At 38.7% G+C, this 25,467-nt stretch overlaps 1 protein-coding gene and 1 non-coding gene across 2 annotated transcripts; both read left to right on the top strand.

Moving 5' to 3' along the window:
- The first annotated feature begins 2,521 nt into the window (after nt 1-2,521).
- TRNAE-CUC (transfer RNA glutamic acid (anticodon CUC)) lies at nt 2,522-2,593 on the top strand. Its single transcript has one exon. It is a non-coding gene; the product is annotated as a tRNA-Glu (tRNA).
- A 2,378-nt stretch (nt 2,594-4,971) lies between these two features.
- On the top strand, nt 4,972-23,063 carry RELL1 (RELT like 1). Its single transcript, XM_054291354.1, has 7 exons — nt 4,972-5,311; nt 5,401-5,685; nt 15,719-15,958; nt 17,692-17,763; nt 19,068-19,125; nt 21,701-21,940; nt 22,607-23,063. The coding sequence occupies exons 1-7, from the start codon at nt 4,972-4,974 to the stop codon at nt 22,776-22,778; spliced, it is 1,407 nt and encodes a 468-aa protein (XP_054147329.1). The 3' UTR covers nt 22,779-23,063.
- The last annotated feature ends 2,404 nt before the right edge of the window (nt 23,064-25,467 follow it).

The following is a 25,467-nucleotide window of genomic DNA, read 5'->3' as shown; positions in this document are numbered from 1 at the left end:
GAACCAAGAAATGGTTCCAGGTTTCCACACATCTCCATGCATCCCTCCTGCTTCCCTCTTAGCTAAAATACAAAAGCAAACTTCCCCAGTTACTTTCTTGCTTCCATTTATGAATGTAGCCAAAATTATTAGAGTTGAATCAAAATATTAATAGAATACTTCCAGATTTCCCTTTGTGTGTACACTTAGTGCTTTAGGCATGCAGAGTTGAGACTACACTTTGTAATGAGGCCACCAATGAAGCCAATCCCTTCATGCTTTGTCACTGCACACAATACTACTGAACTTCCTTCAGTTTTCCACCCCCACTTCTATTGCTGAATTCCTCAGTGAGTGTCCAGCAATGAAAAATTCAAACTCCATCAGATTAATTCATAATATGTATGAATGCAGAATAGGAACCAGTGGATTTTGGTTTTTTGGTTTCAGTATTATAGAATTTTGCATCACTTAAAATGTACTTAGCATCACAATATAAAGTATTAATATAGTATTTACATGCTAAATTTTACTTGCTTACTGTTGTGTGATGAATTCCTTAACAAATGTGTCAGCATAAAACCCAGGAAAAAGCTGTTATCTGTAGGGAGTCCATCTACTTTGTGCTACTTCAGTTTCTGCCTCTACCCCACCCCAAGCAAGCCACTGTGTACATTATTTATTCATAATATGGTTCTCCACAAAACCACTAATCTTCTTTTAAAACTCCTTTCAGCCTAGGATGGAGTTGTTTTTTTGTGATCCCTTTGTCAAACTCAGAAGCTGTCAAGATCCTCTCTCTCCTCTGTGTTCCGAAGAACTGATCTAATAACACGCAACTCCTCATACTCCACTAAAGCCCAAAGCTGCTGATTAATTTAGGAAGCACCTGAGCCTCCTAGGAGCCATAGCATAATGCCCCCCAAGACATTGAAGATATGTTTGGTTTGAAGCCTAGCACCAAGTTAATGGCATATCCTGCCTAAACCTGGTTAGCATCCAGAATATCAACATTCTTCTTCAGTGCCCTGAGGAAAGCTCTGTCTACCAGGCATTCCTGGGGATAACCTACTGAGTACTGACAGGAATTGGCGTCTCAGGAGAGTAATGGCAACCACAACATGGTTTAAGCTAAGCACAGTTTAAGCTTTAAGAATTAAATCTAGTGGCCCCACTCCCCTCTTTATACCCTACCACAACTGCTATAACGTTAAGGGCTGGCATCCTGGAGGGGTGTGCTGGTCTCCAATTCTGGTTTCCAATAGTTTTTTCCAATCCACATGCAAATGATTGTAAAGTATTGGCTCTGCCCTTGGCACAGCATCAATAACCTTAGTCTCCTTCTCTGGCAAGTAGAATCAAGACCATTTCTTTTTTTACCAGAGAAACAGATTTTATCCTCATCAGTGGAACTCATTACAAACAAAGGGAAGACAGTCCTTCCCAAACCAAAATCTAGTGCGTAAACTGTTTCCCTGAAAGATGTCAGCCACCTGACCCCTGACCTTACACATGTACAGCTAAAACTGAAACTGAATTCCTGCTTACAAAGTCCTGTAACAAAACTCATTACTGCATTAGAAGTGTCATGAAAAATGCAGGGAGGCAAAGAGAGTAAGCAGGAGAGAGAGATTTCTTCTAGAAATATACTACCTGTATAACTTAGTTCCTCTACTGATATTTTCTCAACCTGAAGACTGAAATATTGTAAAACTGGGCAATTTTTCGAGTATAAATTTCAGAATCTTAATGAAGAACTGTATCTTCTGTACAGCTTTGTTAGGTTTAGGGATTCATTTTTCTGTGTAAGAATCATCGAATCACAGAATGGCTTGGGCTGGAAGGGACCTTAATAGTTCCAACCCTCCTGCCATGGGCAGGAAACACACCCTTCCACTAGACCAGGTTGCCCATTAGCAATACCTTTCAGCAATGCTTTCACTTTCATCATCAGGAACAGCTGCTTGCTGGGAAAAGTGGAAAAAACTAATTAGGAATCTACCTTTTATAGAGTTTGCTGGGAGTGTTCCTCACCACTTTTCCATCACTAATGGTTTCATAATGTAGTTACTTTGAGTCAAAAACACCAAGTGTTTCCAAGTGCTAGGGTTTAATTCCACTAGGCAGCTAAGCACCATGCACCCAAATATGGAACACCGAGGTGGGTTATATTGTCTGGGTCCAGGAATTTTTACTTTTAATACATAATTTTCCATAAACAAATACACAAGGTATAAAGTAACCACTGTCAGGTAACTTACCACTCCCAATGAGAGCTTCTTTGATGTATTTAAGTGTTTTAAATACTGTTGGCATTTGGATGCAGCTTTAAAACACTTTGGAAGTATTTTTGCCTTGAATATATAGATAATACATACAAAGAATGCTTGTAGAAAGGATGCTTAGAAAACAGAGAGTCTTAACTGTGATTCTAGTAATAAAACTGAGCAATTAAATTATGCAGGAATATGTATAATTTAATTTTCAAGAGTGTCACGATTTGGCCATGGCCCAATGCCAGTGCGCTTGACACATCACATCCTCCCTGGTGGTCTAGTGGTTAGGATTCGGCGCTCTCACCGCCGCGGCCCGGGTTCGATTCCCGGTCAGGGAAGTAAAGGTGTCCTAGCTTCACATTGGTGCAGTGGAGAGAATCTTTCAGTTTTTCATGTTTAGTACTAGCTAGCAAGAGGGTTAATTAGTTTTATACTGAGGTATCGGTGCATACTTGAAATAGATCGATTTGAATATGTAATTACATACATATACACATAATTAATTGTGAAATTAGCATCCTGCTAGTTCAGTATAAAATATCTCATTAAGACACATCAAAGGGCTTGATGACATGAGATTCCCAGTTTCACGTTCTTTATTTTGATGTTTTAGACCACACTACTTAAGATGTGCAAACAATGGTTCCTGTCTTCTTACTTCTGCCAATGCTTATTCTTTCTGTAACTTCTACAAATGAGGATTATTAGTTGTCTGATTTGTTCATGCATTATTACCAATAAAAATGAAATCCTGGAAAGATCTTCCAATAAAGAAAATCAACACTGGAATTTAGTTTGGACATTAAGTTTCCAGAATTAGTAGTGGGTAGAGCCAAATACTACTTGAACAAAATTTGACTACTTTGCAATAGAAAAACTGCTTGCATGTTTCCCAACTGATTGCATATTCTAGTAACAGGAACAAACCTAACATACATTCTAGAAATCCTGAAGAAATAACTGACATAGACTGGGGCTATTAAACCTCATTGAAAATTAGTTTTGAGACTGTTAAGGAAACTTAGTAATATTTTGAGTGAGATTTATTATTTTTCATAAAAGCTGATGGGTGGTTTCACAGCTCGTCTAGTGGCAAAGCTATTTTGATCCTTTCCCCCTGCCCAGGGGTGTTTGTTCCAGTGGACAAAGAAGGGCAGGAAGCCTACTGCCTCAGAAATTGTGCCAATTCCCTTCCCTGCTTGTAAATCCAGATTAGTTCTCTAATCTTAAAAGGAAGAAAAATAAAAGAAAAAGCACAATCTTTCTTTCTGAAGGTAGAGGGAGATTGAGTTAAAGCCTGCCTCTGGAGAGCTTGTTTCATGTAGGCAGACATAGTTCAGTAATCCTGCTGCATTTTGCAATTTCCTTTGAGTTGGGATCTGCAGTGCTGCACTTTACCCAAAAGAAAAGGAAGATTGTAATTCTTTAAGTCTGTCACTTTTATGACACTGAGAACAGCTGACAGAGAACCACACCCTCAAACAAAGAGTAAATAAAAATGTAAGAGGCAAAGCAGAAGCAACTGAGGTAAGCAGCAGTGCTTTGTGTAGAAAACCCAAGAGGAAGAAATTATTGTTTTTAAAAGTGCAAAGAACCCCGTGTCCTGCTGCTTGACTGCCTATTGTGCTGAAAAGGACAGCTCTGCAAGTTCCTTATTATTTGGTTAATAAACAGATGAGTCTTGCACTGAGTAGTAAGAAAACATCTGAGTTTTCATGTTCTTGGTCAGCTACTTGATTGAGAAGAGGTATTTCCAACTATAAGCATCTCAGATACTGAATCACCCTAATCTTTTAATACTTGTATTTCTGAAAAAAAAATTGCATAAAAAATAGTGGCTACAGTTAGTACCATGAATAGAGCTGACAGTCAAGCACAGAAGAAAAGGGTTAAAACTTTTACTATTTCCAGAGCACTTCTTTTTCTATTGCAGAAATGGTACTGATGTACTATTTTTGAGAACAAAATTTTCTGCATATTTTTTTTCCTAGAAAAGGAGGCTGGGAGGTAGTGAGGGGAGGAGATATCAATTGGGGTGCGTGTCCCAAACAGGAAACTGGCAGTCTGGTATTCTGAGGTAGACACCTGTGGATGGGTCTAGTTAGGGGCTGAATGTTTTTGCATCTGGTACCAACACTGTATGCAGAAATAAGAGTATTTCTGCACACAATGTTGGTACTAGAAGAAAAAAAAAATTTAAAATCTGTCCTTATAATTTTTGCAATATTGTATCTAAATTAGTGGAGTTTACTTTAGGTATTCAAAATCAGTAATAGCAAGTAAATAAATTATTTAGGTAAGAATAATTTAGAGTATTCTGTTTGGAAGTACTGGGAAGGTATAGCTGCCTCTGCTTTGTACAAGAATAAGTCTTTAGTTTTATGCCACGTCAGTAGGAAAGTCCAGCTCTGGATGCTGAATTACAAAGTGGGCCAAGCTCTAAGCAGGGGAGTTAGTTTACCAGAGTATAAAACTAAGCTCAAGTTTAGCAGTGAGGATTTAAGGAATTAAGCATGAATTTCAGGCCTGGTGCATGGGAAGAGGTAACAGAGTGAGTGGAAGCAATGCCCCACATGCTAAGGGACAGTGAATCCAGGGCCACATTTAGTTTCTGAATGCTTGGATAACGCTGCTGTGGTGGCTACAACTTCCACACGGCCCTGTGGCTCCTCGGGGCAGGTGCGCTACCCTGCCCTCCATGCAGGTAACAGGCTCCATGCTGGTGCACATTGCTCCTGACACAGCCCCGGCACACAGGAGCTGCCAGCACAGCGAGCACAGCCCGAGGCAGCGGCGGCAGAGAAGCCTTCCCTGGCCGCAGCTGACACCCACAGGGAGACACTCCCAAAGCTGCCCGGGTGAGAGGCTGCCCCGTGGGCAGTTCCGTGAGCGTGGCCCTGCACTGACCCCAGGCACTCGGGAGCCATTGTGGCACAAGACCAATGCCGTGCAAACGGGTCAAGGAGTCACCTCGGGCCTTCAGGACACGATGCCCCGCGCCCATCTTGCCCCCTCGCTGCACCCCAGCATTGCGGTTGCCGGGCTCAGGAAACCACGTCTGGGAGCTGTAATAATAAACATATGCCTGGGGCCCTTGGGGTAAGCCCCACAGGAGTGTACAACAAACGCCTTCGTCCCCGCTAAGGCTGGCACAGCCACCCCGGCTCGGCGGTTCCCACAGCAGCTGCGGCAGGGCGGGCGCTGCGGGGCAGCACGGCCCCGGGCCGGCGGCCCCGCGCAGGCGCCGTGCGGGCAGGGCGCGCCCCGCCGCCGCTGGGCCGGGCCGGGCCGGGAAGAGCGGCAGCGGCTCCGCTGCCAGCGCGCAGCAGCGCGGGCAAGGCGTCGGGACCGGTAGCGAGCGGCGGGATGCCGCCGACTGCGCCATCGCTGGGCCTGATGGCTGACGGGCTGGGCAACAGCTCCGCTCTCGGTGGGTCGCTGCGGCCTCGGTCATTCGCCGCGGTGGGACGCTTCAATCCGCGACCCGCTCGTTCCCCGGCGGCGGCCCTTGTACCGCTGCGCGGGCTGTGACCTCGGCGGGCAGTACGGCCTCACTCGCCGCTGGGATGTCTAGGCTGACCCCGCTGCTTCTGCCGGGGCCCGACGCGGTTTCCTCGGGGTGCCCGGCTTTCGAGTCCCTGCTGGGAGCGAGGGAGGAGAGCGGCAAGGCAGGGGCGCGTCCCCCTCCGCCCTAGCCCGGGGCAGCCCGGGGCAGCGGGCTGCAGGCGGTCAGAGCTCCGCGGCTGAAGTTTCTCCCGCCGGTCAGCGCAGCGCGGCGGGGGCGCTCGGGGCGGGCACCGCCGGGTCCCGCTCGGGCGGGCTGCGATGCTCTCAGCGATCCCACCGTGCTTATGTCGCGACAGCCCGGCCTGCTGATATAGGGGCTTGTGGCCAGGAGGGGCGAAAGGAAAAAAAAAACCCAGCCAAAAACTATAATGAGCTGTGCGAGCTCGAGTCTGACAACTCCTCCGCAGTTGGTTTACTTTAACTGGGATCGGATGGCTCTTAAGGTAGAAGTGCATTAAGGAATTGTTTCTGTTTATCCTCTCTTGTGAGGTTAAGCTTAGCTTAGTGTTTAGGTTTTGGAAATGAAAATTGACTGTAACCCTTGAGAACTCTGAAGAGCACTTGCACACGTACAATCACCAAGGAAGTTAGTTTAAAATGACATTTTCTTTGTTTATATCTAACCACAACTGTTATGCTACTAATAATCTCAAAATGAAACCGAATTTGTTGCCGGTGTAGTCTGAAGTGCCTTTTTTTTTTTTTTTTAATTTTTGTGCATTGTCTGTGATGCTCAAACACTTGTATTAAAAACTGATGCTCATTTCCACTTTCAGCTTGATCAGCTGTATTACCTTCAGGTGGTATGACATAGGAGTGTACAAGCTTGTTTGAGAGTAAACTTTCAACTTAGTGGGAACAGTTAAGATGGCCATACTTACTAGCAAAGAATAAATCCAGAAGTGTCTTTCTTGTCTTTCTGGCATTCTTTTTGTATATTTGCATTTTACTTGGTGCAGGCAAGCTTGGTCAGAAGGGTTTGAGATATCTGCTACCTGCTGTTTATTTTCTGAAAGCAAGAGGAATGGAAGGCTTGTCGTCCAATGCTTCAGGAGAGTGGAAAGAAATAAGTACCACTATGCACCTTGAATTTCAGATTTACGTTGCCTGGTAGCTGCTGTCTGAGGACTTGAGGTTTTCTATGCAAACTATGAGGAGGAGAGAAGTTGTGGATTTTTCTTCTCCTCTTGATTATGATCATATATATATATATTTTTTTTTTTAAACAGATAAAAACTAGTTTGCTCTTTGGCTGTTACTTCAGGGAATTGCTGCATGTTGATACCTGCTGTAATTGCTATACAGTTTACCTGCTAGTGGTATTTTGAAGAGGCTGCAAACAAATGTTTTAGTAAATGAAAGGATGTGTGTATGTAGGTTTATACTGACTTTTTACAAATGTTTATACTCAGGATTGCTTTATTGAACTTGAATGTGGGTGGAGGACTCTTAGTATGCTGTGTGCATTTGTAGGATTGAACAACTACAACAGCAATTTAGCTGTATATCTCGCTGAAGAGAATTGTTCTTATGCAGGCTAAAATTTGGCAAGTGTAACAAGAGATGCAAAAAGCTGTGAAAGAATTTTCTTCTCAGAGTTTTACAAATGCTTTCTGCCAATGTATCTGCTGTATCTCAAGATCACAGTATACCTCTTCACATAGGAGATACTTTGGTTTGGGTTGAAGTTGATTTTTGACTTCTGTAAACTAGTAAGGATTGTTGTTAGCATGCATAAATTCATTGATACAATGTGCTTGGTGGCATTGATTTAGTGCTGCTCGCTAGATGCTGATTGTGCTTGTAAATTTAACCAGTGATAAGCAATAGTACTGAATAGCTCATGTGTCCAGGAAGGATTTTATTTCATTGCTTTTAAACGGCCGTACTGGTGAAATGTGCTTTATTAAACGTACTGTAGCTGTTTGCAGAGTGTGTTGTATTTGAAAACTGAAGTTTGAGGAACAATTTTCCAACAGAAATGCAAATGTAAAGCCCCAGTTCTGTGTATTTTTGCTGTAGGAGCTATATGCTGCTCAAGGAGCTATATGCTGCTCCAAAGCAATTACACCATAAGCACTGTAATTTAGTACTGGTAAACAGTGAACCATTAGCTTTTTGTCTCTGTATGTGTTAATGCAGCATTATCAATCACATACTGTGCAGCACAAAGAACAGGCTAAATCTTACTTCCCTTTATATTTAAATTTTCCCCTTTCTCAACAGGACAAAACTGCTTGATATACTGTTAATTTTTTTTCCTCATAGAATTCTAAATAATGTTGGATGCCTTCATGGTGTGGTGACTGATGATTGACTAGGTTTGGTCTTCCCTGTTGGTTCTTAAGCTCTCTCTGGCTGTGAGGGAATTGCAATGCTTATTGCAATTATTTCAGCGCTTAAAATCGTTGACTCTTATATGCATTATACAGGAATACTTTTAGCTGTATTTTTTTTGCTGTGAGTAGGACCTACTGTACATAGCAGGTACCTCCTTTCTGAATCCCCACCCTACCCTGAGGCTTTCAGAGAAGCCAGTCTAAAACTTTCTGCAGAAATTTACTGAATGTGTTGACAGGGTGTATAATTCAGAAGAAATTTGCATTAGTAAAGAACTTGTCAGGGTGGAGACTTGCCTCAGTGTAGTAAGCTCTCTTCCCAGACCTCCGGCAAAATTTGCCTACAGTCAAAATGTTTGTAGTGACTTTGGTGAGCCAGAGATTTTTTTGTCTCTAGTGTAAGAACTCTTAGCAGGCTGTGGCCTGAGTCACTTTGAAAAGCTCGGTGTTTTATGGTTGTGAGCATGATGCTGGGCACCATGGATGCTGTTTGGTGTCTCTGGTCGTGCCTGAGAATTGCTGCCTTACTGGGGCTTACTGTTGGTGTTCACTAAGTAGGTGCATTTAGAATGGGCTTTAAGGAAACTTGGCTGATCCTTCTGCTCACTTTCTTGAGATACTGCTTTTGACAAATCTGATGAAGGCTTTGAAGTTTGTTCTTAAAAGAAATTCTTCATCAGCCCTGTAACCTCTAAGGCAGTTGGCAGTGTGTTATTAGTTGTCAGTATGTTCCTTCATCATGTGGCTTCCTTTTTGTCATCTCACTTCCTGCTTATTTCACTTCTGGTTGTAGGTTCTGATTACTACAAGGAAGCCAGAAGTTAAGCGGAATTCACAAATGTGTTGAATGTTCTTCTTCGATGATAGGTGGCTTTCCTTTGTTATTCACTTTAAGCATATTCCCTGATGTACAATTTCCTTGAACAATAGACAAAGCAAGTGGTAGGGAACAGGTTTTCTTCACTTGAGGGCTTTTTTTCTCTAGAAAATAAAGTTTTTTTAACCTCTTCTTTACTGACTTTTCTAGTTTGCTGTCTTTTGTAGTTACTACCTGATTAGGAAGGTAGAAAAACCCTAATGTTTCCTCACTATTTTTTGTGTGTGTGTTTTGGGTAGTGCTATATTTTGTCTTGTGATTGAAATTGCTAGTAATTTCATCTGCTTAGTTTTGCAAAAGCAATTTGACTCTAGTGTCCAGAATAGATAACTGCTATTTGAATCAGATACTTGTAAAAAGTATATTTGTTTTGAAGTTGCATCAAACTCTTCTTGTTAAGTTTACTATCAGTAAAATAAAGACATGTATTAAATGAATACATGATTACCATCAGAGTAAATGATTTACCTAAATGATTTCCCTGATAAGCACCTGAATTAAGAATCTAAAAAAATTATATGTGACTTGATAATAGAAACCTCTACTGCAGCTCTAATAGAATGCTGTATCTCTGAGTAAGTTGAAGGTACTGAATGAAAGTATACAACGGATTTAGACCTTCTTTTAAGGAAATATCCACCACTTCTGAAATGCTAGGAGATACAAGCTGGCATTGAATTAACTTCACTAAAACTCAACTTTAAAAGTAAATGTAGTTTCCTAAATTCTTGAAATTGAGGTATTTAGTGTGTGTTTAGGAAATTAAGCTAATAAACAAGGAGTTTTTATTTTTATGCCTGAATTTAAAAGCATGTAATTTAACATGAAAGAAGTTTTATGCTAAATGATACTTAAAATGAATGCTGTAAATGAACGAGCACATCCAGATGGAGCAATCTGATCTAGTGAAGGTGTTGGGATTACATAGTCCCTAAAGTCCTTTCCAAATCATTCCATGAGCCATCCACCTTTGATATCTGTCCGGGAGGTAGGAAGTGTTGTTAGTATTTAATTTAGTTGAAAATACACTTCCTGTAGAGCCAGGAGAGGATGACTACATATCATCATCAGGTGTCTTTTCCTTGCAGGGGGAGCTGGGTTCACAGGCTGCCTGACCATTTCTCCTTGTGCCATTGCCACAGAAAGCTTAAGCAGTGCTTTTAGCAGCAGTGTGTAGGTCTGTGGGGGGAATTGATCCACAAGTGATCCAGGTACAAAAGAAGGGAAAAGACAAAGCACCAGAAAACACCCAAAAAAGAGCCAACCCCGTCCCCCCTCCCCCATGAAAATGATATTCTCTTTAAGTATTTTGAACCCTAAGTGATGGCCCTTTTTTCTGCTGCTGGGTAGACTGGCCCATTAATGGTGAGGAGGGGGAGAAATGCCTAAGCTGATATTGCTACTGAGGCATGTTTTCCAGCTGTGCTTAGCTGAGATGTTTGAGCAGATCATGTGCCATACCATAATATTTCATTTGTGTTGTACTTAAATAGGTTGTATGTTCTCGTATTTAATTTGTTTAAATATTAATTAACATTAAGGCCAACAGTAGTTTGTTTCTGTATACTGTCAGATTGATATCTATGTTTCATTTTCATTCCTAAAAGCAGGGAATATCATCCTGTAACTCCTTAAGCTTCATGGACAAGAAGATAGTGAATATATATGTATCTATTTTTAGCAGGTAGATTGCTCAAATAACCAATTTCATAACATGTAAACAAACTTCTTTAAAAGGCATGCCATAAAAGGCAAATGGCATGAGGATAATGGGCAAAATCCAGAGTAACTAAAGAGGATTTTTTACCACTAGAGCAGAGAGAAGATTATGTTGTTGTTTATGGGCCACTTTCTCTAAATTAAACAATACAAAAACAAGTGGAATGTGCTTGAAGTAATCAGATGGGTGTAGATTCTACTTAGATTTAGTATAGGAGATTAGAAAAACAGTGCATTATTTTAATGCTGAGTTGTATACTGCTAATATAAGAACTAAACTGTTTTGATCTTGGTTATTAAAAGGATTTGTTTTTCAAGAATCTGAGTCATACTTTAGGCAAGATAGGATTAAGATTAAATATTTCTAGAAATTTCTCATGTGCTTTATGAAAAAATTGTCTATGCCATGTAAAAATTGCAATTGAATGAAGCATGAAATTTTTTTCCACTTACCTGTTAACTTTTTTCCTCTTATATTCTGTTTCCTGAAGGTGCTGTAAATTGTCTTGAGCAATTGCTGAGGTGGAAGAACACTACCAATGTATCTGAGTAACAGTGATTAGAACCAAAAGACTTGTCTGAGGTTGACTATCTTTATATTTTACTTCTTAGGTAAGGATGAAGTAAGGGCAGGCAACTGCCCTTAACTTCAGTACTTGGCATATATTATTTTTTTAAGCAAATGAATACGTGGGATCTGAATTAGTAGCATGAGTACAATTTATTATTTACAGCTTAAGCATCACTAAGTGTGCCAAATATCACTTCTAAATAATTTCATTTAGATCACATCTTCAAGTAAGTTTAATATGTAGACTGGTATACAGTGACTGGTGTATAGGAATGCCAGGACAGCAAAGCACTGAAACAAATCAGTTCTTTATGAGTTGGCTCAAGTCAAGGAAGATTGCTAAGGCCTGGTGGAAACCTTTGAGAAGCAGCATCATGCATCACGAGACTGAGGTGAACTGTCAGCAGTCTGACAGAAGCGTAATGTGCCTCTGGGGAAAGGGAATGGGGAATGCACAGTGACTGATGGAGCTGTGACTTGGCACATAAATTGTACTGCCTGTTTAGGTCCTCAGGGCTTGCCTTTGCGTTATGGCATAATTGCTGAGGGTTTTGAGGGCAGACTGTGTAGGGTGTTTGATAATGAAAGCTGAGTGCTTTGCTGTGCTTGTAAGGTGACACGGCACCAAGTACTCAATTCAGCTAAGTTAATTTCTTCTTGGATAGTTTTGCTTTGCTTTTGGTGAATTTTTGTGTGTGAGCAAAAAATGAATGGTATTAAGCAGTTTCTGGACTTTGTGTAAATAACGTGTTTTTATAGAAATGTTATTGATACAATGTTTTACTAGTAATGTGTGTTTCTTGTTGAATTTTTAGGTATCTAATTACAACCAAAGAAAAGTCACATAGGCCTATGTAAATAATCTGGTATGTTGAAGTATCCATGTTAATGTAATGAATTTTTAAATGAAAAAAATATTTCTAAGTACATTTTCCTTCATAGTTCAAAACCTCTGTAAACCTTAACCCTTTTAATAGACTAATCGATGTTACTGAACATTCAGTTGATAAATTGTAATTTTTTCAACATTCTTCTGTCAGTAAAAAAGTGCCAGTATAGGCACAATTTTCCTTTTGGAGGAAGTATAGGCCCAGTTTGCTCTTTTGGAGAGTGGTGATGGTGTTAAATTGTATCTGTGTTTTCAACGGCTGTGTTGATGACGGGGTTTCAGGTTGATGATTTAAAAATAATTATGTTGGAAATTATACTTTCTTTTAATAGAATCATAGAATGCTGAGGGTTGGAGGGAATCTTAAAGATTGTTCAGTCTCAACCCTCCTTGAACCACCTCCCACTAGACCAGGTTGCTCAAAGCTTTATCCACTCTGGCCTTGAATACTGCCCTCACATTTAAAATTTTTCTGCACATAATTAATGCTACTGCCCTTTTTTTTTGACCATAGTCTGAGACTGTGGCTCCATGTTACTACAATTACTCTAGGATGTTTGTTCTAGATGTACTTGTCTATTCTTGCTCATTGTTTTTTCCCCACTCGGTCAGTGGATTGTCTTAACAGAGGAGTTTGCCAAACCTCAGGCTATACTACTGATTCAGTAAAATGACTGCTTAAAAACGAAAGATTTTTTTTTGTGGCCTTGTTTCTTGAAACCTGGTTATCTCAGTAATCCAGTTAAAAACTCTTTTTAGGATTACAGTCTGTCAGGAGCACAGTGACTGGGGTAGCTGAGAACTGAATGGGAAGGGACCTCTGAAAACCACTTTGGATCTGGAGGAATTGCAGTGAGCCATGATGTGGAAAGGCAGAGGGTTGGACCTCTAGCCATGTTATCAGGCCCGCTTGCTCTCTGTGTTTGGTGGGAATTTCCTGCCATGCTTATGGAGAAAATAGGTACTTGTTTGGGCAATCCAAAGAGAGGCAGAAAACCCTAAGTTGAGTTGGATAAATTTTATGACCCTTCCACAAAATGGCTTGACTAGCAAGTGGATGATGATAGAAAGGAGGTGTTTCCCATTCATTCTTAAAATCAATACAGTGCAACAAAATCCAAAATATCTGCCTGTTGTTGTCTTAGATTTGAACAGGAAAGGTGCTTATTTATTAATACCCTTTAGAGCTTGTGTTGTATACTGTTTCAGTTGTATTTCCTAGATTCCGAGATGTTGTGGTCATCCAAGTAATACTTCTCTGGTGTGATGGTTTTCTCCTGCCTCGAAAGTAAATGAAACTACTTTTGTTGATTAACTGGGATACTTTGTGGCTGTTGCCACCTGATGAGTTAGAAAAAATAATAATTATATTTTGGTATATTAAAGCATGAATTATAAATTCTTTGAATGCAAGTAAACTGCATGTAAGATCAGCCTTCTCAGTTACATGACTGTATCCCTTACCCTTTCCTGTCTTCTGTTTCCTTGCAGTATAAAACAACTGCAGTCTTGAAGTGTTAAATTGTAGATACTTTTCAGTTGTCTTACTCAGGCATACCGTAGAGCTTCAAAGGTTACATGTTGGTAAATTCTGCACACAGTCATCTCTAGGATTGCTGCCCTCTTAAAAGTGAATAGCTTTCTCGTTTGATTTTGGGAACAAACTAGACCATCTGGTTTTGTCCAAAGCAAATATCCTGAGATTCTGCTTAACATTTAGTTTTGAGATCTGTTCAGTAATTTGTGTGCACTTCTTTCAATTTTTCTGCATTTCTGCTATTTCCTAGGAAATTATTTTAGCAAAATGCTTAATACTTCTTTTTTTTTTCTTGTTGCTAATTGGGGTTTATCAGTTGTTATTTCAAGTAATTTCCATTGTTTTCACTTTGAGCAAGTTTTGTGTATTGCATACTGCCCAACTGACAATTTGAGACTGTTCTGAAAAATTCAGAAATGTTTTAAAATAGAAGGTTTACTGTTTCTAGAGGAATAAAAAAAACTAGTGTAAGTACCAAACTTCTCTTTGCTGTCTATCACCTTAGTGGTGTTTCTCAAATGCAACATAGTTATGCAGCCAGTGCAGGAGATGTTTGTGGAATAATGCTCTTTCTGCAAATTTTTAGAGGCTTCCTCTTTTTTTTTGTTTGTTTGTTTGTTTTGTTTTTGAAAGGAAAGGATTGTAATTCTAGACATTTGTGTTGTGAAAGTGTCCCTGTCATGTAAATGGTTTTCTGCTGACTTCAATTCTTCAGTGAGTTTGATGAATGGAACAATTGTGAATTTCCTTGTCCATTTCAATACAAGTAGATAGGAAATAGGTGGATAAAAAAATGAACACTTTCTAGTTGTTATTATTTCCTACTCAAACAAAATTGTTTTCTGCTGGAGTGGAGGAGAAAAATAGAAGGTAGAAATGTATGTTGGGGATAGTAACATGTAAGTCTTTATTATATGGGGTGGGGAATGTGTATAAGCTCTAAGGGTTTGCAAAGGTTTTGAGTATGCAATGTGTAATTTTGGATTTATCTGAGCTGTTGACCTTTTTATACTTTGATACGGGAGAAGGTACTGTGTTCTTAGTTTCTTTGTGTATATTGGACTTAAAAGTGTGTTAATATTTAAGAGATTGTTCAGAGATGTGGAATGTTCATTATCTGGATGGAGCTTATGTGCAAAACCTGATCTAATCAGTGCTGCTTTTAGCAGCACTTGGACTGATGAATTTCAAGTTTCCCTTCTAATGTAAATATTCTGTACTTTTGATAGGTCAGAATCCCAGTTTATAACATGGAGTTTACATCTGTGAAATTCAGAACTTAAATGAAACAAAAGTGCTTAAATGTGGATATAGTGTGTGACAGTGCTACAACTTAAATTCTTTGCAAGCAAAAAGAATTCTTTCATGTCAAGTTTAAATACAAAATGATTTCCAGATCTCAGACAAACAATGAGTCCACCTTATTCTGATGAGTAGGGGGTAGGTGCTCTTTTGACAATTTCCACTGTCAAAAGAAAAGTAAAAATCAAGGCTATTTCTTTCACACCTGATAATTTTTCTATGCTAGGGTCAATATTAAATCCTGTATTTACTCTCATATTAGGGAAGGATCCACATTTTATTGGTAATTTTGCATGAACTCCTGGGCTGGAGGAATATTATAGCATTTTCCTTGCTGATGTGAACAAGGAGCAATGGTAGTGTTATTCTTCTGTGAAATGTGAGCCCTTTATTTGAGATTAAAAGCCTGTCAGGCTGCAGTATGGTTGGTTCTTCACTGTTATACTGAAGAAATATCACACAGATTTTTTGGGTGTTAGATGTTTGTAATTGTTTGGTGAAGAGGGATTATTTGCTGTTTCTGGTGTAAGTTGTCAGCCAGTAGAGTATGTGCTTTCCTCTTCACTGCAGAAGGTACTGAGATTTAGTCATGCGTGTAATTTCTGAATTTTTTCAAGTGATTTACAGTGTATAGTGATACATTTATTTATTGATTTACATAGATGGAGAGGATCCGTGGGTTTTGTCAAGCCATGGCTTACAGACAACTACTTTGACAACTAAAGTGGATGGCAGTGATGGCAAGCCTGAACACCTAGAGTATATTGCCTTTGCTTTGGTTCCTGTTTTCTTCATCATGGGTCTCTTGGGCATCCTTATCTGCCATATCCTTAAGAAAAAAGGATACCGTTGTACAACAGAGGCTGAAGAACTAGAAGAAGAAAAAATTGATGAAAAAATAGGTAATCAAGTCTAATAAACAAATTCTTATTTCTGTACATTGCAACTACTATGAAATAATTTATTGTGAGACTTCTGTCATTTCTGTGTCTATATTTGACATCAAAGCAGTATTAAGAATAATATTTTTGTTAGTACATGTCACTTGGGGTTTGATCTGTGCCAGTCAAATCCAGGCGTGTTCCGCTTTTCCCATGCGAGTCTGCTAACATTAAGTAAGATTACAGAGGGATCAAAGTATCCCTATATTTGTTTGCAACTCCATAGATGGAGTCACCAGATCATTTTTCTGCATTTTACATGCTGTTAACAACAAAGTATTGTTGTACATAGTGCTAGCTGAGAAGTGGCAAAAAAGCTTCCATTTAAAGCCTAAAATCTTAGTTTTGTGTTTTGCAGTCTTAATTTGTTCCTGTTGTGCTGCCATTCACTTCTCCCCTCTCTTTTTTATAAAACCAAGCCTTTGGACTGAATATCTTTATTCTGTTTTATGTAATACTGCTTGTAATTTTTCCTTAAAGATGTCTTTTTTTAATCCTAACATTTGTTCATTTGTACCCTTGTTTTTATTGTTCCTTTTTCCCATTTATTCTTACTTGGGGAAAAAAAAAAGGGTGTTACCAGAAGGGCTATAGTAACATGGTATAACATTTGTAAAATGTAAGTAAGAACAAAAGTCACTTGTAAATACTCCTCTTCCTTTCTCCTGATTAATTTCTTTCAGTAGGTTCATGATGAGTGCAAATTACAGTGGCTCTGTGGTGAGGGTAGACCCATGTGGTGCAGCAATGATGTGTCAGTGTGTTCTTAGGCAGTACCTGCCTGGGGCAGCTGTGCAGTGAGTGGAGCTGTCTGATCTGATTGTTCCCCTGGGTAGAGCAGGGGAGTGGCAATGAAGTGGGGACATCCCCCATGTCTCAGTGGCAGGAAGGAGCTGCCTCTAAGTTACCTTGCAGAGTTGCAGGTATATTAAGATGAAGCATGGGTAAAAAGGTGGGGAAGCTCCTAATATACTACATAAGAGAAGAATTTAGAGTGTAGCCTATCAAACTTGCCTCAATCCCATTTTTTAAAATAAAGCATTATAACAGTTATTAGGAAAGGGCACAGTTTTGCCTCTCCATTGTTTTAGTTCCCCAATTGATCTTCTTCACTCTTTGCTGATTATTCTAGGGGGATTTTAATATTGTTAATGGGTGCATTCTGTTACAAAAATTTTCAGGTTATTTTTTAGCTAATCAATTGTTACGTCCTTGAAGATGTGAAAATCTTAAATTGAATCCCCCTCATAATAAAAGTGAACTGCTTTCTAGTACCTGCTTTAGAATAGTGGTTTGAGACAGTTAAACGTTTTGTTTTGGTTTTTTTTTTCCCTCCCTGTTGTTAGGATTAGAAATGCTGCTCTCTTATTTGTCTCCTCCTGACTAGCTAGAGAAGGAATTTTGAAGTATGTTTATGAAAATACTGAGCTTAATTAGTTCTCAGCTGAATTTGTTTGGGCTACTGTAGAGATGATAAACTTGTGTTCATAGTTTTTACTGAATAAGGATGATAAAGTCCTACCTAAGCTTTCCCTCCAAGTGACAAAAAATCTTGCCTCTTTTTTGAAATGTAGTTCATTCTGGTTTGTGTTCAGTTTTGGTTGTGACTGTCTTGCCATTATTTATTTTTAAAATGGTTCAGTTCTTGATTCATAAGGCCAAGATACTGACAACATATTTATTTCTTTGCACAGAAATGAATGAAACTATACATGAGAATAGCGACACTGTGGGACAAATTGTTAACTACATCATGAAAAATGAAGGTACAGTATTGAAGTTACTGCCATTGAAGTTAGCAGCCCTTGTGATGGTGTTCTATAACAAATATGGTTTTTTGGATAGTCTGACATATGGTATGTTCATGTGATTTCATTTAATAACCAATTTGTTCATTCTTAGCTCTTTGAAATTGTCTTTACAAGGCAGTAACTTCAAGGACAATAGGGAAATTTCTTGCTTACTTGAAAATTGTTTTGTATGGTAAATTCAGGCCATGCATTTCCATATATTTTAACTGTTTCGGTATTTGGGTCTTTTTGGTTCAGCCTTTTGCTTTGTGAAGTAAAAGCTCAATGTTGCTGTCTTAGTGGCAGTGTTTAAAGCCTGTGGAAGCTTTCATGTTTTGACTAGATTTAACTTCTTGTCCTGAAGTGATTCTTGCAGCTCTTGTCTGATGAGAGGCTTGTGCATAACTGAGACAGTATATAGCACTAATGGGTATTTATATAGCACTAATGGGTGATTTGGTATATAGCACTAATGTTGAATTCTGTCCGTGTTATCTGCATGTGTCTGCAAAGTAAGATGTGACTGAGAAAACAAAATCATAGTTAAGCACCCCATGGTATGCTTGGTTAGTTCAGAATGTATTTGCCCAATAGAAGAAATGTTCAGGAGACTGGATGTTTTTATAGGACAAGAGCAGTCAGCCTTTTGATTTTACATTTGTTCAATGGTCAGAATGAGAGTTCTGACCATTGAACTTGCTTTGAGTTACCTCTGAATCAGTCCGCTGGAAAAGCAATGGTTTTGAGTTTGCATGTGGGGATTTTTGGATTTTGTTGTTTGGGGATTTTTTCTGTTGTTCAGGGTTTTTTTTTAGACTACTAGTGCTTTGAGCTTGTGTATTTTTCCTTGAGATTGTGATTAGGTAATTCATGTGTTTTGATAGGAAATGAGCAATTAATAATTCTTGGCTGATAATGAATTTTCATTTTGTGGGGCTCACTTAAACTGTTGTTTTTAATCTGAAGTTGAGTTAAACATGTGAGGTGATTCAGAGATTTTGTTCAAGAGTTTGTGTAGATGGCTGCGTTTCATGGCTTGCATTGGGTGGAGCTTTGAGTGCAATATGAACTGCAATTTTAGTAGTTCATGTTAAGGTTACCCATAGAATTATATTAACAATTTTTTTCTGCAGTTTTCTTTTGTGCTTTTTTTGGAGATACATAATGCAGTCATCTTTCTTTTAAATGAAATGTCTTCGAGGAACTTTAATTTTGGTTTTGGTTTTTTTCTGAAGTTAGAACCGTTCACTTTTGAAGAGTTCTGTTTATTCTCATTGCAGCAAATGCTGATGTGTTAAAGGCCATGGTAGCAGATAGCAGTGTCTTTGAACCTGAAAGGTAATTACCCCTCATTTTAATGCATGTTTCCTGAGGCAACTAAAAGCATATGCTTTCAAAGGACTTTGTTTCCTGAACTCTTCTAAGACTACATCGCTTGCTTGAGTTACCAGCTAAGAGAATAATACTTTGATTTTTCCTTTGTGTTTGAGTCCTTAAATTGTAACATATACCCTGGGCTAGTGGCTGGCTCTTTTGGTTATGTGTTCTAGGTGCATGATACAGTTTTTCTGCATTTTGGTCTAAAAATTTACAGATGCTGCAAATACTGGTTTACTTTGGGGTGGAGTTACCAACAAGGTGGCTTAGTCCAAAGCTACTGTGGCTTCAAAGAACAGAACAGCGCTCATTTCATTTGTATAGGTGCTAGCTTACAAGAGACATCTTCTTCTGTGTCGACTTTTGGTTTACTTTTTTCTTTATAATTGTTGCAATAGACATTGGTTGACCTACCTGTTAGGATTTTTCACTGCACAGGTAATTATGTAGAGAAAGCATCTCTACCTTAGATGCATTGTATGTGTAAAAAAACTAGATGCATCATATGTGTAAAAGTGCTTGTATTTGTACCTGAGCACTTTTACCTATATCTAGACTCTCAGTACTCTTTGTATATAACTTCATATTCGAGGCAGAGGAGATGGAAGTTCAAGTAGTATTGTGTCACCTATGTAAGAAGTAGGAGTATATCGTTTCAGCAAAACAAAGAGCTGAGTATAGAACCATTAAACACCTGTTCTCATGGTGAGAGGCTTGGTTATTGAAAAGACCCCTGAATTTCCAAAGGGATTTCTCCTCAAGTACAGATATTTTTAAATGTCTGTGGTTCTGTAGAGATATTTGTTTGAATTTTTTGCATAGGCATGTGTAATGTTATCTTGGGCATTTTAAACTATAGTTTCAGTGGTGAATTAAAATATGAAAAGTAAGGAGGAGAGAAAATGATTGCTCTTACAGAATCTGACAGATACTCTTGAAGCTTTTGTAATCAAGTAGAAATCCTCTATATTTCTTTGGAAGTTCAGTGCACTATGAAACCTCCTAATTATAGAAATAGTTATGGCTGGGTAAAATCTACCCTTCTCTCAGTTGAAGCCATTAGTTCTGTCTTTGCTTCAGGTATTGAACTACTTCTATTTTCCTTAATAGCATTTTCTTATTTATTTGAAGACCATTAAATATTTCTTGCCAATATTTTTATTTTGAAAATGAGCATCCGAGTAACTCTCAGTCCTTTCTGGCATGTTTTACTTCTTTAATTTGTTCTTTCTGTTCTCCTTTGGAGTCTCTGCAGTTTGTTTGTATTTCTTGAAATAACATTTCTAAACCTACATGGTAGGATCAGATCTGGCATGATTAATGCTGAGTATTGTAAATTTAGGTTCACAGGTTATACTTCTGTTATTTCCGCTGTTTTGTCCTTTTTAAGCAAGAATGTTGTTAATGTTTCATGTTCTGCCCATGATCCTCTTTTTCTGAAGAATGGTCATCTGTCTGATTGATTTTGGTCTAGGTTTGGGTAAAGGCTTTCTGCTAAAACACTGAGAATTTGTGTTGTCCTTACTGCAGTACATCCTGTATATTTAGTTAGATTTGTGTATGTGTGAATGTCTTTCATATATGCGTTCTCTTCTCATCGTTCTAATTTCTTATCTTGACCTCTGCAGTTGCTATGGGTTACCCAAAGTTTATGGGTACTTTAGCTGTTCTATTCTGTTACCCAGTGAACTACTTAAAGCACTGAATATAACCAGGATCAAAAAAACCCACATTTAGTATGACTTTGCAGTTTCACAGCAACTACAGATATATTACATTCTGTATGTGTTTTTAATATTTTTTTACAAGGTGCTGCTGTACTCTACAGTTATTCCACCTTTCATGAGCTCTGGTCTGCTGTGTTACAAGACAGTGTTAAAATTGATGCTAAAGTCCAAAAAAAGTACAACTGGTTTCTATCACTGCTATCCGTTTGTTTTTCTGCTTTCGAGGAAAATCAGATTGATTATATTAGTTAATCTCAAATGCCTTTTGGAAGTTGTACTGCTTTTTCTTTCTAGGGACTTAAAATTTTATTTTTTCCCTTGAAACTTGAATGATGTTGTTTCCTTTTGTCATTGTGGTACACATTTTAGTTTTGCCTCCTTTCAGTATTGTGGGACTGTGTTCTTTTCGGAGTTCCTTGAGATCCTGTAACAATTCTGAAATACTTTCTATAATTTTCCAAGGCAGTTTTTTTGTGAGTGTAATCAGCTTATTAAATGTCTTCTTCAATATGAGTTCATGTAACCTATTCTATTTAGGCTGACTTTTTTCCCCTCTTTTTTTTCTTGTCTTTTGTGTTAGTTACCTTAACCACATGACTGCAGCTGAATTAATTTGTGAAAGTGATTCCAATTGCAAAAATACAATATTGGAGGGAACTGTAAGCTGGACATTCTCACAAATAAATGTTTCCTGTAAAAACTGGTTATTCACTAGACATAACTGAAGGTTGGATTTAATAATTTTTCCTTTTTAAGAAATAGTATTTTATAGTAAACATTAAATTTTCTTTATTTCTTTGTTTCTACAGCCCATTATCTCCTACCTCTCCTGAGAGTCCAGTGAGTCCAGGGACTCCTTTGTCACCAGGTGTTGTTCCATTCAGACACAACTGCAAAGCCCATCACTTCCATACTGTTGGAGGAGTGGTGGAAAAGGATGTTTGTACTCGCTGTAGCCACAAACGATGGCACCTTATAAAGCCAGCTCAAAAATCTAAAGAGAACAGAAGAAGTCGTATTGGAGAAGTTACAGTGCTTTCTGTGGGAAGGTAAGGCTGGGCTCATTTTGTTGTATACTTCTCTTAGAAAGCTACAGTGGCCAGTGTTGGATCAGATATCCACTGATTCTGCTCTGTTTATAAGATTGGTGATTTTTTTAAAATAATCCTGTTACTATTAGACTGAAGTTATTTCTGGAAGAAGTAAATGTGATTTTCTTCTTTTTTTAAGAACTATGTAAAAAGATGGAGGTTTACTGTGGGTGTAAATTTAAGGCTCTTGCTCATTTGATACAAGCTAAAAAGAAACAAGAATTGCACACTAATAAATTTCTCTGAATTTAGTATTTCTCAAGTAAGTGTGAGACTACAGAAGCCACTTCATTCTATTTGTTATTTTTAATTCTTACCTTATATTGTAGTTGTCTTAGAAAATCACTATTCTAAAAAGTATATGGTATATGGTATGCAATCTGTGGATTCTGCTTCAAAACACAATTCCCTGAGAAAGTGTGATTGAGCAGTAGTGAGAACTAGAAAGACCTCTAGGTGATAGGAAGGAAGATGCTCTGAAGTGAAGCAGTGTCCATGTAGGTGTCTGCTCTGACATCTCATTCTGGGGACCTGGAAATTTGTTTCTGCCTATGCTGTTGCCTCTGAGAATGACCTAACTCATCTGTGGGGAAATACAAGTGCTCTTTGTGTTGCTCACCTCAGATTTCGAGTCACAAAAGTGGATCACAAATCCAACTCGAAGGAGCGGAAGAGCCTGATGTCCGTTACTGGCGTGGAGAGCGTCAATGGGGAGATGCCCGCGAAGCAGGACGTGAGCGAAGCGCCCGCCACGCCTGCCAAACAGGACATGCAAGAGAGGAGGAGCTCAGAGTGAAGGCAGGTATGAAACATCTGAACATGAGGAACTCATGCTGGAGGTGTTATGTTGTGAAATATGTGAAGGTAATCAGTACAGTTGAAAATGCGTCAGTTCTGTGTGAAAACTCAACTTTTAATTTCAAAATTCTCTACACAAGTCTGCAAAAATTATATGTGGTCACTCAGTTAATAATAAGTTAAGCAAGGCTTTTTTATCCACCAAATTCTTATCTAATTGTTTATTCAGATTTTGTAATTAGAGTAGGTGTTGAAATAACTTTTGTGGGTGTAGCATCACTAGTGCAACAGATAAAATGTCTGCATATTAATTTCTTGGCAATAAACAAATTTTGGCAATGGCTCAGATTTAGTGGCAATGTGCTTATTGTCCAAAACAAGCAAGTGCTGCTGACAGTTGTGTCACTGGAATAACTACAGTTATTCAATAACTATAGCGGCTTCCTTAGGCTTGCTGTTTTGTACTGCATGCTTGTATAAGATGATTGCTTACTAGATACTTCTCTGATAGATCTGTGGAGCTTTGACTAATAGCAGTGGAGTCACATGAAACTGCTGATCTCACAGGGATCTAACTAAGCCTGGCGGTTGGGGTTTTCTTGTGAGTCATTAAACTTCAGTAAATTGCTTGAGTTACTCTATTGAGCTTGTGGAAAACATGCCCAGCATGGTTTTGAAATGAAATCCTCACTGTGTTGTTTTTTTTCTCTTCACAGTTTAGAATGTTAGGGGAAAAAAACCCCTGGAAGTTAATATGGTTTGCTTCTATTTGATGATATGCTGATGGATAATATGAAGGGGAAAGGTGGTTTTAAACATATGTGATTCAAAATTCAGACTTGACCCTTGAGTAAAAAAGGCTCTGGGGGGACATAGTAAAGGTGCTGGACTTGAGGAAAGTGAACAAAGTGCACAGTGCCAAACTCTCTGTATGCTGAGAGAGGGGAAAAAAATGATGTTGTGTCACACTATTGGTTACCTCAAATGGAAGAGGGAAATGCACAAGAGAAGATTTAGTCTGTTTAGAAGAGCAACAAGACTCAAATGCTCTTGAGTAACTTGAGGTTAAAGTAGAGAGCTGGTGTGCAGTGAGGGATAGTTCCTCCCAACCCTTAGTGGCAGCACAGGTTTCACTGTTGAACTAAGCAGAATGTGTTTGTCTGGCCTCTATGCCTCATCACTAAATTATACCTCTACTGCTGTAGAGGAAAAGAGACTTGGAGATGCGGTATGCTTCCAAGTAATAAAAAAGTTATGGAGGGTAATGAGGTTGGGTGGATTTTTTTTTTCCCCCAGTAAATTAGAAGACAGTGATAGACTACATTGCAAGAAGGGGGAGCTCAGGTTTCAAAAATTAGGAAATTGGAATAAGCATCTTTATTGCTGGACATTTATAAGACCAGACTTGTCTATGCCAGTGTTTCGCTTTTTGATCTGTAGCACATTTTGGCCAATCACAGGTGCCTAGTGCTGCTGTTTCACTGCTGCACTGAAATCTGTGAAGGGTCTACAGATGTCAGTGAAAGGGAAACAGTACTCCTATTTTCTGATTCAGAATGATGTCCTTGTGCTCAAGTTTTTTTTTAATGTTGATGTGCCTTCTATTTCTTCCCTTTTTAAAAATCAATATCAGCTAAATGCAATAGGAGATAGTGTCTTCCTTCACCAGACTGGCATTTCCATGCCCAGCTAATTGTTTTGTTTGTTCTGTGACTATTTTTATTTCTTTTCTGTATCTCTAGTGGGAGATACAGAAATCTCATCAGATTGTTCATAATATGATTTTTTTTTCTACTTAAAGACAAGCTAGTTATCTTCTCTTTAAGCACAAGAAGTAGAAAGAAGAGGGCATATATGAAAATAAATTCCAGTGCACCTTGATTAAAAAAACCCCATCACTTTGCAATCACTCAAAATGTTTTGTAGTCCAGTTTTCTCTCTAATTTGTTCTTTCCTCTCCTAAATAGGAAAGCTGTTCCCTGTAATTACCTAAAAGTTCTATAAATTTAAACCATTGCTACTTTAATTTAAAAATAAGCTGTTCTCTAGAGAGATATGATAGTAAAGCTGTAAAATAATTGTCCATCTATGGCAGCTTTTTATTGTAGAACCTCCCCTTAGAATTAAAGTTTTGCCCCTTCTGAAAACAAATGTTCTAATAGCAGAGAAATGGTTCAGCAGAATATTTTAATGGTCTCTCTAGGCCAACAGAGCTATTTTGTAAATCATCTGGGAAACTAGCCAGGTCTGTTTGATTTGCACTACAAAAAAGAAACAGATCTTGCTTGAAAAAGGGCATGATACTGTTCCCTAGCATGGTTCTAGATCAGTTTTTGTCTACTGTCATGAGAAGCTGTTCACATTTAAACAGGTAGTAGTTAGACCTTTACTTCAGCTACTTATTTCAGACTTCTAATAAATTATTGTAGCCCAATTTACTGAAGCTGAATAAACTGCATTTAAGACTTTTGTGCCTCTAGTCAGTATATTTCTGATGAAAGCTTGTACTTTGGGTGAATTTGATTCAGATCTTCAGCTGCAGAGGAAGAAGGCATAAATGTGTGTTTAACTGCTTCCAGACAAGGTCTTTCTGTCATTCAGAGGATTTGTGGCTGACTTTAACCACTGTTACTGAGAGTTCCTGTAGGAGGTGGAATTCCTGAGTGGGACAGTACCTGGATGAAATA

Source organism: Melozone crissalis, unplaced genomic scaffold, assembly GCF_028551555.1.
Source record: "Melozone crissalis strain CALT ecotype California unplaced genomic scaffold, PUWL_Pcris_2 ptg000006l_1, whole genome shotgun sequence".
Classification (NCBI taxonomy): domain Eukaryota; kingdom Metazoa; phylum Chordata; class Aves; order Passeriformes; family Passerellidae; genus Melozone; species Melozone crissalis.
This window is presented reverse-complemented; position numbering and strand designations above follow the sequence as displayed.

Bases quoted from the DNA above. Each gene is read 5' to 3' on its own strand.
- RELL1 (XM_054291354.1), top strand. From the start codon at position 4,972: ATGCTGGTGCACATTGCTCCTGACACAGCCCCGGCACACAGGAGCTGC. The intron at 5,686-15,718 runs GTGGGTCGCTGC...TGATTTACATAG, and splicing joins GGGCAACAGCTCCGCTCTCG to ATGGAGAGGATCCGTGGGTT. The intron at 21,941-22,606 runs GTAAGGCTGGGC...TGCTCACCTCAG, and splicing joins ACAGTGCTTTCTGTGGGAAG to ATTTCGAGTCACAAAAGTGG.